The sequence below is a fragment of the Struthio camelus genome, chromosome 7, assembly GCF_040807025.1.
Source record: "Struthio camelus isolate bStrCam1 chromosome 7, bStrCam1.hap1, whole genome shotgun sequence".
Lineage (NCBI taxonomy): Eukaryota > Metazoa > Chordata > Aves > Struthioniformes > Struthionidae > Struthio > Struthio camelus.
In genome coordinates this window covers 33,634,173-33,653,520 of record NC_090948.1, presented here as the reverse complement: position 1 = coordinate 33,653,520, position 19,348 = coordinate 33,634,173, and the positions used below count along the sequence as shown (strand labels likewise).

Sequence of the window (19,348 nt, the reverse complement as noted above, 5' to 3'; positions counted from 1 at the left end):
CCCCACACACACTTTCTCTGTCTACCCCATCTTTCTATTCTGCAGTGCCTTGTCAGCTGGTGAAAGAGGTACAAAATGGCTTACAGCGTGACTCTGAATGGACCTGGACCATGGGGTTTCCGACTGCAAGGCGGCAAGGACTTCAACATGCCCTTGACCATCTCCAGAGTAAGTGAACAGAAAGCTTCGTTGAGGTTTTTATAGGTTGGAAAACAGCAGTAGAGTAAATGTATGTACGCTCTGATCTGGCCAAGCAAAATGGAAGATTTTTGCAGTTAGGTCTGAATAAAAAGAATATAATGTAGACTTTAAAAATACCATTTCAAGGCACAGCCTGTCATTGATGATGCACAGGAAAACATTTTTGGTTGAATTGTGTGTTCTTAAGAACGATAATGCTGTCTCTCTTAAATGAGCTTCCAGTTCTGTTTTATATAGTGCTGTACCTTTTCTGCTGCCAAGGGCCTCTCTGGTACTGTCTATACAGACCTTTAGGGGGTGGGAATAGAAGAACTATGAATGACAACATAAAATTATATTTCCAGAAAATAAGTATGTAATTGCTTCTAAACGTATGGCATCTGGGTGTTCATACAGGACAAAGACAGGGATATATTTCCTTCTCTTCTGGGTCAAGGGAGTGTGATAATTAGATGAAAATTAGATGTGTCAAGCAGAAGACTCAATAGTGCCGAAAATATCGTCTTAAATTATGCAGAAGGTTCCATTTGTAGCTGATGAACAGTGTTTGATTTAATAATTAATTACCCAGTGCATCTGTTGGTTATAATTCATTTTCCTCACAGCCATCTTTTTTTTTCCCTCTATAAAAGCAATGTGTTAAGGCATTTCAGTGTAGGGCTGTTATTACCCGAATTATTTTGTTCGTTAAGAGCTTTTAACGCTCAATGGTCCTCAAATGCAAAGCGGTTTCCCATCCCTGCCCTGCTCTTAAAAAACTAGATAGCTCTGTGTAACTTGCGATGTGAGAACTCTTCTTTCCAGCACCTCCTACCTGCTTTTTTGGCAGTCTCAGCTTTATTTCAGAATGTTCAGATCTTTTAGAGATACCCTGATTGCACCACAAATCTCCTGCCTAAGGCTTATCAGTTTGCAGAGCAGTGACGAGAGAGGTTACTTATATAACAGTCTTTTCAAGGAATACTAGAATCATTTAGATAACCAGAATGATGAATCAGATAAACAAATAGATTGCAAACAGAAAGTCCACTGCACTGCAAAAAAACATCGCTACTACTTTGAAAACGTTTTCTTAATGAAAAAACACAATTGGTTAAATTATGGATACCCAATTGGTATCCCTGCAACAATCATGAATCAAAGACATCAGCAGTCTTCTGAAATCTTAACTGTCCTATTTCATATTCAAACTGTAAAGCTCTGCCTTATTTGCTCTTCCTTATCCTTATGTACAATATGCCTTTCTGCCTAGAGAGCTGTATTTGTGTTAAGATCCTATGATGATGAGCGGATCTTTTCATAATCCCTTTTGCAGAAGAGGTCTTTGTGCCCTAGGAATGGCAAAGAAGGATGTTCTGTCAGTGTTACAAAAAATGACTACTCATAAAAATAAAATCACAGTCATAAGCTTATACTAAATTCAGCATGGTAAATAGTTCTGGTATTTTGTTCCTTATCTCACCGAAGGTAAAGATGGAGAGGTGCCAAAGTGTTTCTGTAGGTATACTCGTGACATTTTAGCGCTCTGTTTTGTGAAGTGTTGGGGTTTTTGTGAGTAATTCAGTCATGGCTAGAAGCAACCTGTTAAGGACTGTGACACTTGCACTGTATATGACACAATCAAAGTGAAAAGCCAGTTGTTTCTCAGAGAACCCATAGTCTTAGGTCGTGATCTCATAAGGGAGACTCACTGTGCTCAAAGGTTGTGTGATTCTTATGGGGCTGCGGAGGGCATGTGATGAGCTGGAGTAAATCTCTGTGGTGGCTGGATTCCCAGAGGCATAGAGGAATTACCCTTTTGCACAGCTGGCTGCATTCCTGGCGGTAGAAGTGTCAGAAAGTACTGGGAAATGCTTTGAAATCTTCTGCGATGATGCCCCATTTTTAGCTGTGAACATTGCTTTAGGGGTGGGATTCGGTTTTGAAGCCTGCTTTAGGGGTGGGATTGGGTTTTGAAGCCTGCTTTAGGGGAAAAAGCAGAAATGCAGAAATGAACATACTGTTTTTCAGGGAGAGGGGAAGGGAGAGCTGAAATAGGAATGCTTGCTGTTTGTGATGTTTTTAATTGTAAGAGAGTTCAATGCATGGCTTTTGGTGATAGTGTCCTCATAAAAGTCTATTTTTTCTCTTTAACATCTTTCACATAAATATCTCCCGAAACCTATCACAGATTCCCATTATCAGCAGTTTGCAGACATAAGTGAGGTGAGCTGTGAACTCGGCCATAATTGCAATCTTACCATAGGGAGAAGAGAAACTGTACTTAGGTGCTTTTTGCTCAAGAACGTCTTGAGAATATAAAATGACTCTGAGGAAAATCCCTTTCTTGGGAAGGGCATACGGCTCTGAACGTTGCCAGCAGGTGTCATGCACATATCTGTGGACTGGTTTTGGCTGCACTGCGATGGGAGCAGACTTCCAACGTGCAAGACAGTGGTGCCTAAAATGCAGTCATTTCAACTGAACGGGCCACGTAGTTGCTTTTAATACCAGATATGCAATGATCTTTTTGCCTCCTCATACCTAGTTTCCCTCTACGCAGGCAGACAGGGTTTACCTGCAGGCATGCACATTATACTCTGGCAGCTCCCAGGCAGTTATCTGTGGGGTGCCACTGAGAACAGAATGATTCACCCTCCTTTATGGAGGCTCTGTGCTCTTCTGTCTTGCTGCAAGTTATACAGTGACAGAATTGCCTCTGGGCTCCTGGGAGAGTTGACAGTTTCTGCCACACCAGGATTGTTCGTCCCATCTGTAGTGTTACCTCTGCATGTCTTCAAGGGCCTTTCTGAAAGGGGAAGCTAGTGTTGGTACTAGTATTAAGCTAGTCCATAGCTAGGCAGAAAGTGGGCACCCTGGACTTAGGGAATAGAGCTGTGGCCTGGAGCTCTGGGGATCCACGCTCAGCATGGATCAGCCAGCCCGTGATGATTCCAGTGCTGCCCCTGCTTCTCCACCTGAGAAGCAGGTAGAAAACCTGAAGGTCTCTGAGGCCCACTTAACAAAAGCACAATGTAAGATCGAGGCTTTGCTGATGCTTCTATTCAAGAAAATGCTCCTCTTAAAACAGTGAGCAAGGAAGGGAGTTACTCTTTCTCAGAGCTGTGTTTTACAACAATTCAGATTTAAAGGACTTTTTAAAATGCTTTCTGAGATGCTGTCTTTTCTTCCCTTCTGGAAGGTCCAGGTGTTCATATCACTGCTGAATCATCAACAGCAAAAGGCCCAGGGATACCAGTCAGTCAGCTGGGTGACAGGTGAGGACATAGCTTTGTGTCCCCCTGAAATGGAGCATTGTGCTTAATGCTCTATTCTGTATCTAAAAATAAGTGCCTATTTGGTGTCAGTAGTGGGAAGGGAAGAGAAGAGAGAGAGAAACAAGTACGTAAGAGCTAATGTCACCCTGCAGCTTCATACTCTTTAGTAATGGAACAAGTTCTTTAGAAAATAATCTGGGAAGACTTAGTATTTTAAAAACAGCTTTCTACTCCCCACCGTACAGACCTTCCCACCCTCTAGGATTAATTCATCATACGATATCATGGGCAGGTACCAGAGGTAGGAGAACAGCAGTGACTGACTCTCAGTGAAGCTGAGCATCTGTTGCTCCTACTGAAATGACTGAGAGTTGCAGTTGGCACTGCTAAGAGCAGTCACCAGTGGCCTGATTGTATGCGTAAATCTCATCTTTCCAAATCGATGTAGGCAGCAAAGCAGTTTATTTTCTCCTGCTGCCTGTGTGGACTGTCTGAAAGCAAACAGAATTAATTAATTTGATAGACCTAATCCTGTCTAAGAAGGATATTAGGCGTGGTTAATTATGTAAGTGCTATATTGCCATGTTACCTAAGATGGTGTAATTGTATGTGGATGGATGCAATGACAGAGTCTCCTCATATATTTGTGAATGATGGTTGTTGAACAGCGAACTCTTCCAGCGAGGCTGACTGGCTTGCAAGTGATGCAATGAGCCGAAAGGTATGCAAGAATTATTATCTGAGATAGCTAAAATATTGTCCAAAACAGCGCAGTCCCTGGTGACTGGTGTATTCACTTCGATTATCCGCTCAGGTCTGTGTTTCCTAATAGAGAGGATTCTTTTTTAATGTTGCCTGGGTGCCAAATCAAAAGCCAGAACCTGAAGCTAAAGGAGATGCTGTTTAAACAAACAAAACAACAACAAGAGGATATTGTAGAACTACTTTGGCTTTACTTTAGTAAGTGAATAAGAAGTTGAAATCTGACCATGATGGCAGTGCAGCGAGGGGAAATCCTGAGCACTAATAGGAGGGGAAAAAAAAAAAAAAAAGACGACATTTTTAGCTCATCTATATCACTTGCATCACTTGCTCTGATGCAAGCAGCCTGAAACAGTTCTTCTGAAAGAGCTATTCTAGCATTGGTAATCCATGTCGCTGGAGGAGCCGGAAAGCTTTTGTCGTATTCGCTGGGCTCTCTCCTTTTACTAGCATGTTTTTTTAATTACTTCCTGTCCCTCCTCCACTCCCAAACATGCAGGTGTCAGCCTCTCTCTGTGACTGTGTTCCCCTCAGAGGATCTATGTGAGAATATTCATCCTGTACTCCTGTTTGCTTTATTGCATGTGGGCTGTCAGTGCCTCACAATAGGTGAGTGATGGTTGAAAGGGCAGTCCCTCTTGGCTTTTTTTCTTTTATTCTTAAATGCAGGGAACAGATGATCTGAGGCAAGCCCCATGCACCCTGCCACTGTCACTTGAACAGCTGTCTAGTGCTGCACATAAATTGTCATCAGAAGAAGGAAGTATACATGTGTTGACTGAACTGAAGACATTTAACAAGTTCTTTTGAAACTGATTGCACATCACCCGTTCAGCATCCATTTCGGATGCTTCTAACTGCTGAGTAGCTGTTGTGATACAACTCCAACTTTGAGAGAAAAGGTTTTGTTTCATTTCTAAATGTGAAGTCCTTCACAATCCTGAAAGCCGTAGATTAGTATTGATAATAGGTGGTATTCTACAGACTAATAGGAAAGTCTCATGTCTTGTAAAACCCCTCTCTTTTAACTACTGATGAGTAGATTTTTTTTCCACCAAAATGCAAATGTCTTTGAGTCAACTTGCAAGTGGGGGTGTGAGCCATTGGACTTTCATGTATTGACCCTCTTATGTCTAAAAGCTTTACTGAGTTCTTATCCATAGGCCATTTTAAATTCTTCCGCTGTCTTGCAGTTGAGCTCAGAATAGTTCCCTGCAAGAAGGAAAGGAAGTATTTCTAGGGCAGCTTTTAAGAACACTCCAGAACATTGCTGTCTGTGTGTGGAAAAAACAGCCATTCTGTTGGTGTCAGCATTCCTTTGTGATAATCTGCTTAACTTCTAGATCGTTTCTTGAGCAGCAGTCATCCCAATCAAATCATAGCATTCAAAATTTTTCTACATGCAGTTGTTTGTTGTGTTGTATAGGTGTGTCATTATCATGGAAGAGTGCTGGTGTGTTCAGATGGCATCTTTACTTTCAAACTAATTTGCAGTCCAATTCCAGTATGTTTACAGCCGCAGCAGAAATGATTGCATTTTTGAGAGACTCAGCCCCACAAGTAACTTTAAAACTCCTGGTTTGGTGCTGTTTGGTACTGTTTATCTGAGACTTCTCAGTAGTCAAGATCTATGCTACAAGTGACAATACAGTAAATAAGACATTTGTATAATACAGTTGCATCTCATCAAACACGAGTGGCATGCGCTGGACAGAGGAGGGAGGGAGCGAATGCCGCAGTTGTGTTCTGTTTAAATAATATTTATTGGGCTAGAGAAAGAGATTCTGGAGCCTGGGGATGGGACACGTCCCTTCTCTGAATAAATCAGAGCAGAGGCTTAAATAAGTTGGCTGTCTGTGTGCTTGAACAAGTGGGGCACTAGTTACTCTGAGGCAGATGACATTCATTATCTTGACCAAAAATGTCATGTCAGGTCTGAGGAGCAATTCCAATGGATGTTTCACCTAACACTTCAGGAGAAGGTTTGGTTTCAACAAATACCTGATTTCTGTAATACAAAGCAGTTCCACGACCAGATAAACTGTTTTTCATATACTGTGGTTGAATACCTGTAAGTAAGGAGCCTTTTTTTTGGTTTTTTGGTTTTTTTTTTTTTGTACCTTGAGGAAAACATTCTGAAAAATCAATACAGCTTATTATTGTATCTTTAAAGTCAGAATTTCCAGAAATGATAATTTTGCCATAAAGGTAAGAGACTTTTTTTTTTTTTTTTTTTTTTTTAGTCAGTATCATAATGTAATGTCATTTGCATGTGTATACTGTCCTCCACCACATAACTTTCAGGAAGGATATGGTTTACAGCTCTACTTCAGCTTTTGGTCAAGCAGTTTCTCCTTTAGATAAGACATGTGCTTGGAATTGAAAGACCCCTCATATGTGTTTGTGTGATCAAAGTAACAACTAATACTAAACTCAATGCTGAAAGCCAGGGTCCATAAAGAGTACTATGTGCTCTGCATAGTACCTATGCAAACACCCTAGACAGCTCTGTTTTAAGTTCTGTTTCTCAGTTCTACCTATGTTCTGTATTTCAGGAGAAACATTTAGCACTGTTAGAGTCTAGGCCAGATTAATATGACTAATGGCCTGTAATAGCTGAGGTACTGGCTTAAATGATGTGTAGCTGGTGTTATGTAGTAAACCCTGCCGCCCTGATTGTTCTGACACAAGATTAACTAGTGCAGTTGTAGCCCTTCCTTTCTGTTTCATCTGCTGAATGCAGCTCATTGGGGTATATCTGGGTCATCAATTCCATTGTGGCATTATCTGTGAAAGAGTTCAGTGTGTGAAATAACTAGACATAGATCTATGCAATTACCAACTCACTTTTAAATACAGTCAGTATTTCTTGGTGTTAGGCTACTACTGCTTCCAAAAAACAGTCTGCAGGGACTTTACAGCTTCCTTTACTGCAGTAGGAAGGAGGACGTAACCTTTCCCGTGAACAGGAGGCATAGTGTTGACTGACTGTGTTGAGAAACTTGGGCCCAGCGATGGTGAAAAGCTGAGAAGGATTTCACAAGTGGAGATAACCATAATTATTGTGTCTTTCCAGAGGACAGTTTTCCTTAATCTAGGAAAACATGTCCACAGCTCAGATGAGGTGTGTTCTTTCTTTTTTTTCTTTTCTCTTTTTTTTTTTTAAAACGTTTTACGATGTTCCTTGTCAACTGGATATTCTGGTCTGATAAATTTCTCTTTGACTTAGAGCTTATGTAGCAGAGAATATAGTTGATATAATATTTCAGGAAGCCCCCAAGTTTACTTAATTAACTTCTAATAATCTTGAAGCTCCTTTAGAACCTGTAGAATGTAGCAAGAGGTAACCATTAAATTATGAATTTTAAGCTACTGAATTGTTAGCGCTTTACAATGAAAATGTACAACTAAACTTATTTTCATTTATTACTTTTTATTATAGTGTCTGGTGTCTGAACTCGGTAAATTGCTGTCTTCTGTGACACAGCAGATAACCCTATTATTAACTCGGAACAGAGTACATTATTGCAGAATGTTCTTCAGCCAATGGAACACAAAGAATGAAATCAGTTCTGCAAATAAGTTAGCATTAACCATCTATTTTAGTAGCAGCAGTTCTCATCTGGTCACTCCTGTTATCTAATTGTGCTTGATTAGGGGTGTAAAAAATACCCTTTGTAGATCTATAAAATGTGACTTTTAAAAAAACCCTTCAATAGCGCTCTAAAAGTATCAAAATGGCATAATAAAGGCAATGAGCTTTATGATTTTGTATTGTGTGCCCAGCTTGCTCAAGCCTACCTCTTTGATGTAGTTGATTTGTTTTGTATGTAGCATTCACCATTCAAGTAGAAGTTTATATACATAGGGATCTGAGATGCCACCACTTTAACGCATAATAAACCATTAAACAGTGTCCAGGATAATATGAGATATTGCTCCTCTTTGTTCACTGGGTATGTTGCAGTAAGAACTGGATGCCCAGTGTGCTGGTGAGTTGTTAATTTCTGTTGAAAAGTCATGAGGTAGAGGAGAGGAAGGAAGAAGATTTTTTTTCTGAGTATGTTAAAAATTGAGACTTGCAAGTCTTGAAGAAAGAAATTAAATGAGAACAGTATTTTGCAATGCCATTTATGGCATGCTTTGAAATTAATTATGCTATTTGAAAAAGCTTTAACTTTAAAAAGAGCATGAAAGGGCTGTTTCTCCTGCTACAGCTATAATTAAAAACTTTAAAAGGTTACTTGAGGGTGAAATCTGAGAAGAGGTATATGGGGTGGTTTTTTGTTTTATTTTTACATTCCTAAATCCTAATTTTATAAAGTATATGATGATATTTAATAAATGGCACTTCATAAGGAATTGAATTATTGCCTGTGCAAAGTGAGAACAAGGATGTCAGTAGGCCTGCTGTTCAGTTGCATTGTGTTGACCCATAATTTACATAATATGGTATATTTAAAAGCAAACAACTGGTATCCATCGAAACATGCCTTATAGATGATGAGGGGAAAAATGTATTTTACTTAGCTACTATCATAACTTAAGAGCCCAAGTGAAATAAAAGCTTGATCATATGGGCTGTCTGCCTGAAGCTGGCCCTGCAGCTTAATCCACCTTACTGTTAGGAATCCTTTTGAAACAGTTCTAAAAAATTCCATTTTTGGGTCCATGGAGGGCATAGTTTTTCCCAAAAATGCAAAACTGTTTCTGTGTTCTTCCAGGAGTTTTTCCCAAAAATGCAAAGCTGTTTCTGGGCTCTTCCGAGAGCCTTGTTGAAGCAAAACGAGTCAGCTTTTCAGTTATTTTGATTTTTATTTATGAGGGGAAGAAAGAGCCCGTATTTTTCACCCACTAGCTTTGTGTGTAAGCACTCTGTTTTTCTGGAACTGGGTACCCTGAAAATAATTAGGTCCCAGCGTAGTAATGGCTGCAGATGACATCTTGAACATGCTTCTTACAAGATGACTCCTTTTTTTTTTTTTTTTTTTTTTTTTTTTTTTTTTAAAAACGTGGCTAGCAGCCATTTTTCCAGAAAGTCGATGAAATCTTGCCCTTCTTTTGGGAAGACGTAATGGGTCAAATGTCTTAAAGGCGTGCAAATGCCCTGGCAAGGGTGGAGTTACCTTCTGCACCTCCCACATATGTAGCTGGTGTTGGGATCATCTACACCACAGGTGTTCGGTGCCTGAACCCTGTGAATAAATAGGTTTTATCCTTTGTCCAAAATCCTTCTAAATACACTTGATTTGTAGCAATGGCAGCTGAGGAGTAGGAAGAACTCTGCCTTTCATATGCTGACACCCTTGCTCAGAGTCCAAATAGCAGCTACTGGGCTGATTTGGCTCCCTCACTTGCTGTTCTTGCTTAGCCATACTTAATATAGACATAAGCCCATATTCTCTTTAAAACTAACTGGCTCGGGGTGCACACATGGTTTGAACAAGCTATGGCTCTTCAGTATAAAGCCCGCATTAGTCACAGTTAGTCTTTATGTGGCATGAAAAGTAACATGTAAGGCGTTGTAGTACTTACACCTGGTTAGGGCAACATGCATGCTCTTCAGAGGCCTCTGTGGGACTCTCATGCTATATTTAAAGCATCCTGTAACTTAGGAAGCTATTTTGAATTGGAACGAATGCTACATTTACTTCAGACTTTTGGAATGCCAGCTTGGGATGTGGCATCCAAAAATCCAAAAATACTATGTGTAATCCCAGATTCTAGTATGTACTGCCAAATCCGGAATGCTATGGTATTAGGGTGAATTTGGGCTGCCTTTTCTTGATCCTGGGGGTCATTGGGAGCTGTCCTCTATTTGAGAATGTCAGCATTCTCTCCTTACCTCGTCATAGCTGGTTCAAAAATGGCCAAGGGCAGGTGGTACTGCTACGGGGAGGTGCCTAAAAAAGAAATAGGCAGCCGAAACAAGATGTTCTCTTTCATCAGAGTTGGCTAAGAGTAATTACTCTAAGAAATAAATTGATAGTCTTCCTACTAAATTTTTTGTTAAGAGTTGGAAAATCAAAGTACCTTCCTGACCTCCTGTCAAAATTGCTTTCCTGTCTAGAAGATTCTTGTCCCTGGCTTGCCAAAATGACCTAACAGATTATTCAGGACTAAATCCGTTTGCTCGCTCTGTGGGATGGGGTGAATGGGGATCTCTCTATTGCTTGTCCACCTTCTTAATGACAGCAAGTGGTAAGAAGTTCGTAAGTGTCACTGTTTTCTTGAGCATCAGCAGCAGAAATGATCCATCTGAACAGCACTCTCTTTTCAGTTCAATTGTCTATTGCTTGATGCTGATTTAGTGTAATGATTCTAGAATTAAGATGCCATGTTGACATATGGCTGTCAGTAGTTCAAGATGCGTGCGCAGAGTTGTGGGCAGCAGGCTGTTGAAGGTAAGCCCCTGAAAGAAATGGTGAACAGACCGTCAGGGTACCAGAGCTGTTTGGCCATTTCATTCTGGAGGCATAGCACCAGGTGTTTGGCATATGCAGCTCAGCCCTCCTATCTGGAATAACCAAGCTCACTAGGCTTTCTTTTGAGGGAGGGAATCTCCCGTACTTGAAAACTGAACGCCTTAGTTGTGGCCGTTGCCTGCAAGGGCAAGTACTGATACAGCTGTGGACTGTGTTCGTGTGGGAGAACCCTAGGGATGCCACTTGACGTTTGTCCTTGCTCTGTGTGGGATGGTACTCTGCCATCTCCTGCTTCTGTTTGGTTGTTACACTGCATTAGGTTGCTTCCCCTTACTGCTTTTCCTTACTCTGACGCCGAATTCCTCTTCATCAGAGTCTCCCATCCTTTCTTTGCTCCACCTTTCTATGGTGTTCTGATTGAATGCGTTGTAAGTGAAGGATTAAGGAGATGGAGACTTCCTGGGAAAGTGCACTGGGAAAGACCTGCACTGGGAAAGTGAGAACCACAGATCATTCCACAAAATATTAGGATTTCTTGTAGAAGAAGGGAAAGGGAAGGACAAGAAAGACCGTGCAGGACGTAAGAGTACAGGAAGGAGTTAGCTAAGCAGGATACCTTGTGGAGGTTCACAACTGCTCTTTAACTGTGAGGCTTCCGTTTTCTCTGTTTAGAGGCATTGCTGTATTTAATAGTGTTGAGTACCCTGTGCTGAGGAGCCCAAGCTGCAGCTAATCCTGATATCGTTACTGCGCTGAGAGTGTTAAGTGTTGATTATCTCAGTAAAGAGTTTCTGAAAGACCCATTCCTCTCCTTATAACCACACCTACTGTAGACCACAAATCATGCTTTTGTCCTGCTCATGGGCAGTTCCCTTGTTTTACATCTATGTATCTGTGCCTAAATCTCTTTCTGCAGAGCTTTGTTTGCTCACCCTGCCAACTGTCATTTCAGACTATAATCTCCAATCCCTTTTTCATTGAAAATAGGCTGAGCACAAATAGTAGGATGCATTCATCCTATCAAAAAACAGAGACAGATGATGATTTTGATCATTTCCACCAGTTCTTCATGGCAAAGTGCAGTTAGGTTTCCCTATATGGGAGCATGTACTTGTTTTCTAAATCCATGTTGTGTCTTCTGAAGATAATATCTATTTGATTGAGTTTCTAGACATCATCCTTTAGGTGACTCAAGGAAGTAGGTGAGAGAGCAACATATGGAGTTCAAAAGCAAACAAACAAAATACCCACCTCCCCTGCAGTGTAACAACAAAAACTTTTTGGAAAATGTGTCCTGTGAAGATGTGCATCTGTGTCCTAAATGTCAGTGGAAAGACCCCAGTGACTTGCATCAAAAAGGACTGGATCCTCAACTCACACAGGCTTAGTATGTTTCTTCTATGCCGCATGCAGTACTTTGACAGCTCTTTTACACAGTAAAGTGTTTCTACCTTGGGAATTCACAGAGGTAAATAAAGTGTATGTGATGAGGGAGAAGCAGCACAAAAGCTGTAAGCTCCAGTGAATCTGTGAATTAATTCGGTTTTAATTTCAGATCAGTTCCATCTAGACCTAATTCTAATCCCTTTTCTAATAAAAGGGAGAAGAAGTCTAAGGACTGGTAACTTGCACGGACAGGGTTGCTCTCTGGAAGAATATGGAACAAAGAGCCATTGGTCTTTTCCAATGTACGTGAATTGTGAGAGAAGTTATCCCAGCTTGTGGGAACGTTCTCAGCCAAAAAAAAAAAAAAAAACAAAAAAACAAAAAAACCCACAACACTTCCACAGTACTCAAGGGATATTTCCAGTTTGATTAGCAAGATGAAGAGGTGGTATATCATTTCTTTGCACATGAAGGGACTGGCAGTGAATGAAACCAAAACTAGAACTGAGCTGCTTTATTTATCCCTCGAACAGGTGCAGCACAAGCAGCTGCAGTATGATCTTTTATACACTCCACCCACAATTCCCTGCAGTTCATGTGTCCTAAAGACAACCTGGAAAGGAGGCAGGACACTCTTGTACAGTGTTATATTTTATAAGTACAGTGTGAGATGCTGATCCTTCCCATGGGGAAAGAATTCAAAAGCTGGATCTGAGTTTCATGACATCTGGTGGTATGGATAGGTGCCTGTTTCTCTTGCCACTCTCTGAATGTTTAGCTCAATTACTTAATTTGATCTATAACTCTTCTGTATCTTTTCTGCTTTTAAACTCTTTATAGGTCAGGAAAATGGCACAAAGCAGCAGTTGAAAAAAAAATTAAACACTTAAATTACTTGCCTCATATTAACTGGACTTCTGATTACTTTTAAGCTGAGGAAAATGTTGCCAAGAGGACTTTTAATAATAATTTTTCCTTTGTCTTCATTAAGCCTTGATCCTTTTCCCCGGTCTTGTCAGAAATTGAATTATGTCCCAATATTAAATGCACCTCCAAGCTTGGGAGGCTGAGGAAGAGCTCTTGCCAGGAAGTGCAGATCATCAAGTCTCTGTATTCAAAGTATAAATTTAGGAGCAAAGTATAAGTTTAGGAGCAAACTTTCCTTGTTGGCATTTCATTCTAGAATCCCTACAGTGAATGTTCTGGCCCAGATGCCAGTAGTCCACAGTGTTAATCTTCCCCCAAAGTATCTTCTCTTGGCCAGTATCTCATACAAAGTAGTGACTATATTCACACCCCTTCCTTAGAAGGGAGAGTGTCCAGGTGTAAACAGATGCTGTAAAAAGAGTCAACGTGGAAAAAATTCTTTAAAGCATCATCTTATTCAACTGCAAACCACCAACTTAACAACATCAAAATATGGATGAGGAACCAGCAAGAAAAGCCCCAAAATTGCTGGAAGAGGGTGCATGCCATCTTCTGATGCTCTCATGTCCTCCCACTTTCCTACAATTACATTTTAATGTGCTATTCAGTAAAAATTAGTTCAGCATGTCATCTAAATGCATTTCTTCTGGCTAAATGTTAACTCTAAGGACTGAAGCTGTCACTTTGAAGATACGAAGCTGAGACCTCTTTTTTTTAATATCTATTTTAATGTTTTAATATATTAAGTGAAGCTGTAATACTAAGCATTCTAAAACTCTATGTTTATTTGTTTAAAAAAAAAGAAGAAATAGGAAATCAAGTGAAAACATATTTGGCTAGAAAGATAGCAAATCATGAGAACAGATGAAAAAGGTAGTGACTTTCAATGTCCTTGGTGTATTTTTAACTGAGTTCAATTTTATACTTTTGGTACGCAAGAAGTGTTCTTTCCATCTTCCATCCTGAATGCACGCTGCATGAGACCTGTGTATTTATTTTAGAACTTTTTTTTTAAGACTTTTTTTTCCACTTTATCTTGCTTTGCTACCAGAATACTTAAAATCTAGGCTGCTCTGATGGTATCTTTTCAGTTTTGGTCCAGTTGCATTTCTTTAGTATTTGAGAACATGGAGACTTTTTTGTTCTTGTTTGTTTGTTTGTTTGTTTTCATCCCACCTCTATTGCTTCTTCTCCTTATGCTGTCTGCCTTAGCTTGTTAGGCCATACTTTTGATGGCTATGGATGTTGTTGTCTTGGATGAATTTGCAAACCTGTCCAATGGGCTCAGACTCTCTGGTGGAACTTCTGCATGCTGCTGTGATACCAAAGATAAATAGGCATTAGTTTGATATTCCCCCTGACACTTTACTCTCTCTTTTTCTAGTGCTTTGCTAATAGCTTGCACTGTGACAAATCTCAATTTAATGAGGCAACATAATAGAGATAATGACAAAGCCTTATGTTTAAGGAGAGCTTTCTGTAATCTGCACTTAAATGATGGTATGATTCTTAACCTACAGTTAGCCTTGAAGCATGGCTTTTGCTTCTTGTAACCCCTGACACTTTCTGGAAATTGATAGTAGTCTTTTTCCTTTCTATTCTTACCTCTTGATACCTCCATCATCATCATCATCTTTGTTTGTTTGTTTGTTTTTTTAATATGGCTAATTTAAACATCTCTTTTACAGAGATTAAATCACTGCACTGTAAGGGCAAGTCTTTGTCTTGGATTAAAATACATATTACCCACTATGCATATACTAATGGAGGTGCAGGATGTATGCGGAAAGGACTCTGGTAATTTTTGCTGTCAACATCTTTCACAGTCAAAGCATTCTGCAATATTCTGCTAAGACTGGAATAGTATGTGGAGGCTTAAGTTTGGATAGAGTAATTTCAAGAGAAATGAGGGGATCAAGTCTGAAAGAGGAAAGAGCATTATAAGCCTACATATTGGCATAGGACCAGAAGAAAAGTGTTTAAAGTCTTGCCTAGAAGCTATCCTCCTCTAACAATCCTCCTATTGAGCACACGATTAATCTATTTAAATTTAAACAAGGAAGTTAGAAGTTTGGAGAAGAAAGTCATGCTTCCACTTAAGTGCTTGCTCACAATATTGACATAGGGGTTTAGAACAAACATGATTTTTTGTGTTGCTCTATATGTTATTTCAAGTAGTTTCTTGTATTCATAGCGAGAAGGAACGTTCCCCTCATAGTCTAGTAAGTAATATTTCACTTGGAACATGTTTGAAGGGGTTAAAAGCTTTCCTCAATAGTGTGAGGAATGGCTGGGGTTTTAAAGAACCAAGCTATTAAAGTCATCCATATTTAGGCAGAATATAATTAGAGGGTCCTCCTGATGTCATACGCTTTGGATTGAGCCCTAAGTTTCTGTGACATGCCCAATTCCAAGTAGCCCCTACCTAGACTTGTACAATTTCTCTTTATCTCTGGTTCTCTCTCGCGCGCGCTCTCTCTCTCTCTCTCCCTTCCCCCCACCCCTTTTATTATTATTAAAGTACAAAAGTACTGACCAAGGAAGACCCTGTTGTTGGCAAGCCTTTGATGGGCACTCTTGGAATTTCATTGCGGGAGCTGTGACTTCTGTTTTATCTGAAATCTCACTGGCTCTTGATGACAGACAAACTCTGTTTTTAGCATTGCACTGAAGGTCAGGCAAATGACTGGCTCCCAAATAGAGTAACTGAAGATACTGGAACAAATTTATTCCTGGTATAATTCCACTAGTTCTGTGGAAATGCAGGGGAAATATATTGATGGAGAGGGCCTCGTGAGTTGAAAGACGATCTTGCTGTTCTCATCCGCTTGTGTTTTTTAAAAAAAAAAAAAAAAAGAGGTTGGAAAAAATAGCATTTAATGCAAAGTTAAAATTCCTTCCATAAGAGGAATGCTACACTCCCCAAGATGAGAGTAATGCTTTTACCTCATATAAGCCAGTATAGCTCCATTAAGGAGATTAAACACCACAGAACGTGCTATTTTTTTCTATTGTTTGAGGAACTAGCTTGAAGTTTTTTAATCAAGGAGATAGGGTTGAGTTTATTGATGCTCTGTTTCCAACTGTGTATATATTGTAGGGTTAACCCAGGAAATGTATACGTTGTTTAGGCTGATTTCCTTGTGGGGTTTGGGATAATTCCATTATCTTTCACAAATTTTAATTTTAGCTGCAGTTTTTGCATACCTCAAGTCTATAAATTGGCTATCAAGCAGACTGGCCAGATATCTCATTTTATTTGTACAGTTAGCTGATGACCTTAATTCGTATGCAAGGCAATAAATTGATAATGCGAATGGCTCAAGAAAGGTCTTGTAGTAATTTCTGAAAATGAAAACTCTAGAACTCTGTACCATTGGTCAGGTATTACGAAAGGAAGCATGAATACCTCTATAGAATGGCATTGCAAAGACTAAAATCGCTAGAAGATGTAAAGAATTCAAGGAGAAACCTTATTGCACAGATCACAACCAGACTGAGCATTTGCAAATCACTGTGAAGGTGAAGGATCACATGTGTGTATATGGATGCAAGAAATGTACGCACGACATGCTGACAGCAAGGAGGTGTGGCTAACGAAGGGTGTTTTTCATCTGCTTTGTTAGGTTAAATTCAGTCAGTTCAGATTGGTAACATGTTAAGTCATAGATGCAGAGAGGTTCTTTGGTTGGTAAAAGATGTCATCTTTTCTTTCATGCCACTTTGTACCTGAAGGTCTAGGACTAGGTGTTGATTACCAGCATCCCATAATGCTGGGAGTTAGCGCAAAGGTTCAGGATGAAGCTTTTATAAAAAGGGCATTATCGAGTATGTGAAATAAATGTAAAGGATGCTTTTACATATTGTAAAATAGATACAAATATTTTTAGAGTTCTGTGGTACAAATATATCCCCTCAAGCTCCAACGATGTGTTTAATACTTTGGTCTTATTTTCACTAAGAGGTTATAGTTCAGTGAGCTTTTGCCTTAGAGGTGGCAAAATGTTTCTCCAGTGATAGTTACCCTGATGATCATAAAGCACAAACAACTGTTACCATGATGAGGCAGGATTTCTTCAGACTCGCGTAGCTCTGACTCTAATGCTGAACCCTGAAGGCTCAGTGTTTCCAAACCATCCAGGACATATGCTCTTCTTAAATCCATGAAACAATCCTGCACTCATTCTATACCCTATGTTCTAACGTCAAAGCAAATCTATGTTCTACTTGTGGCACCTGCTGGGACACATATTTCAACTACTTTATGGTAGTACTAAGCATACCACCCTACTTAAAGTCCTGTCAACATAGCTGTGATAAAGCCCCTTTTGGAAAATGTGTAGCTTTACTCCAAAATGATCATTTATCATAACTCAAAGGGAGAGTTAATTGGCAGTTAGTATCTGTACTAATTTTGGATTCATGCCCTTCATGAAATAGGGCCATGTGTGCAAGTACAGGCCTCATATAGGGTATATGTACTTTTATTTTTAACAAGGCAAAGTAACCTCTGTTATAAATAAACCCCATTTTTAAAAATGCCTAAGACAGCCAATATATTTGCAAATGATGTTGCGCTACAATGCTTGTAAGTCAGGCTTTCGAAACACAGCCAGTATTTTTAAATACTGAAAATACTGTTGGAGCTTAGATTGTAAGTTTATAACAAAAATACTAAGATTTAAAAAAAAATTTTCATTTGCTAATATTAACACAGCTCAAATGATGGATTAACAAAATGGAGCATTATAGATAGTACTGTCTACTATGGAAATACCTGTGTTACAGGTTGACAAATACTTTGTAATGTATGCAAAAACAGCCTCTTTGGTACATTGTATGTTATAAGTGGATTTGAGCTGTCTACATGCGGGTCACGTTTCCCTGTTGAATTGCTATATCTATAACATAAAACTATAAAGGGAAACAAAAGATGGTTTTCAGAAAAAAAAAAAAAGTGACTTAATATTATTTCATGTTCATCTCAGAAGTTTTTTATCATCCTCCCTTTCCACTGAGATAAATACACAACTCCTAAATCTGGAATCCAGTCTCTCCTGAATACATTATACATATATCTATAATTTTATGGATATCTAGATTTCATAGATTTATCCTGGCAAAGATTTGCTTAAGTGAACTGCAGATAAAAGGATGTAGATCCTGATGATCTTATGGATCATTTTTCTAACTTAATCAGCTCCTGACTTCCTGCCAGTAACACAGGCTAGATATCTGCATTCTGTCAACATGGGGAACTCCAAACTTTAGTTTTTGTGATCTAGGTTTAAATATAACTTATTTCAAAAGACTGCAAAGATTGTATAGTTTGAGTTTTCATTTTCCTTATTGGAGGAGAACTGCATTGTCTGGTGCAAAGCTAGAGAAAAGGCATGCTACACATTGAGTCTGGAAGATGGCAAGTTAGGTGTGAGCCCAGCCAGCTCGCTCTCTTGTGAAATGAATTTGCTGTGGCCTCAGCCATGCTCATTAGAGAGGATTTCCTGGGTAACAAAGCTCTGATAAAAGTAAAGTGGACTTACAGGTGGTTACTTTTGGTGATAAGAGTAGGTAAGTTGCTGTTTAGGACAGAAGAGAACAGGGACACGAGCACCAGGGCTGCCCACAATCCTTAGTTTTACTTCCATATTCACAAAGCCAGCAAACAGAACCTAAAACTGTAGGGGGAATGGAAGAGCTTTTAAAATCCTGTTGTAAATTAAAGGTGTATTTTACAGATGTTATTTGCAAATAAATCATGAATATTTTTCCTGAGACAAAAATACAGGCTCTGATTTACCATTGCCAGAGAAACTGAAAAGCTTGCGTTTGCACTGAAGAGAACAACTCTGTTGAAAGTAGTGGCGAATTGGGGCCATAATATTTTCACTGTGCTAAGGGTTTTTTTTCTGATGTGTCAACAGGCAACAAGACAGAAAAATAAAATCCCAAAAGACAGAACCAAATTTCTCTGGTCTTCCAAACAAATAGACGGGGGTCACAGGAGGAGTATGCAGAAGGAATTCATTTCCTGCACAAGAGTTTTCCTGCTCGACTGACTTCCACAACAGCTTGGTTCACACTTTACTGAGGGACGGTACTTGTAATCATGCTGTTTCAGAATCTGTTAATCTTGAAGCAGTTCTATTCTTTGTGATCCCTGGAAGAATTTAACCACTTTTGATATTCACTTTCAGTTCTCCATTCTGGTCTTTTCTGAGGACTGATTATCAGTGTACCTGCTAATACAAGCACAAGACCTTTTAATTACATGCTGATATAGCATAAACAGTGTGCTGCCTTCTTATCAGTCTTTACATAAGATGGGCCTGAGTTTGTGTCATATCTGAATTGCAGCCAGCAAAAGCTCGGCTTGGCAGCCCGGTGCTT

General features: G+C 39.5%; 1 protein-coding gene across 13 annotated transcripts in view; it reads left to right on the top strand.

Annotated features, from left to right (window-relative positions):
* Positions 1-19,348, top strand: part of LDB3 (LIM domain binding 3) — a 132,076-nt gene that overhangs the window by 6,414 nt on the left and 106,314 nt on the right. For 12 of the 13 annotated variants that reach the window (XM_068950680.1, XM_068950692.1, XM_068950689.1 and 9 more), the window contains exon 2: positions 46-168. In XM_068950680.1, coding sequence (XP_068806781.1) covers positions 76-168 — 93 coding nt within the window. In that variant the 5' untranslated portion in view covers positions 46-75. Of the gene's footprint in view, positions 1-45; positions 169-18,898; positions 19,056-19,348 lie in introns of those variants that run through there. The other variant, XM_068950685.1, reaches the window with a different exon arrangement.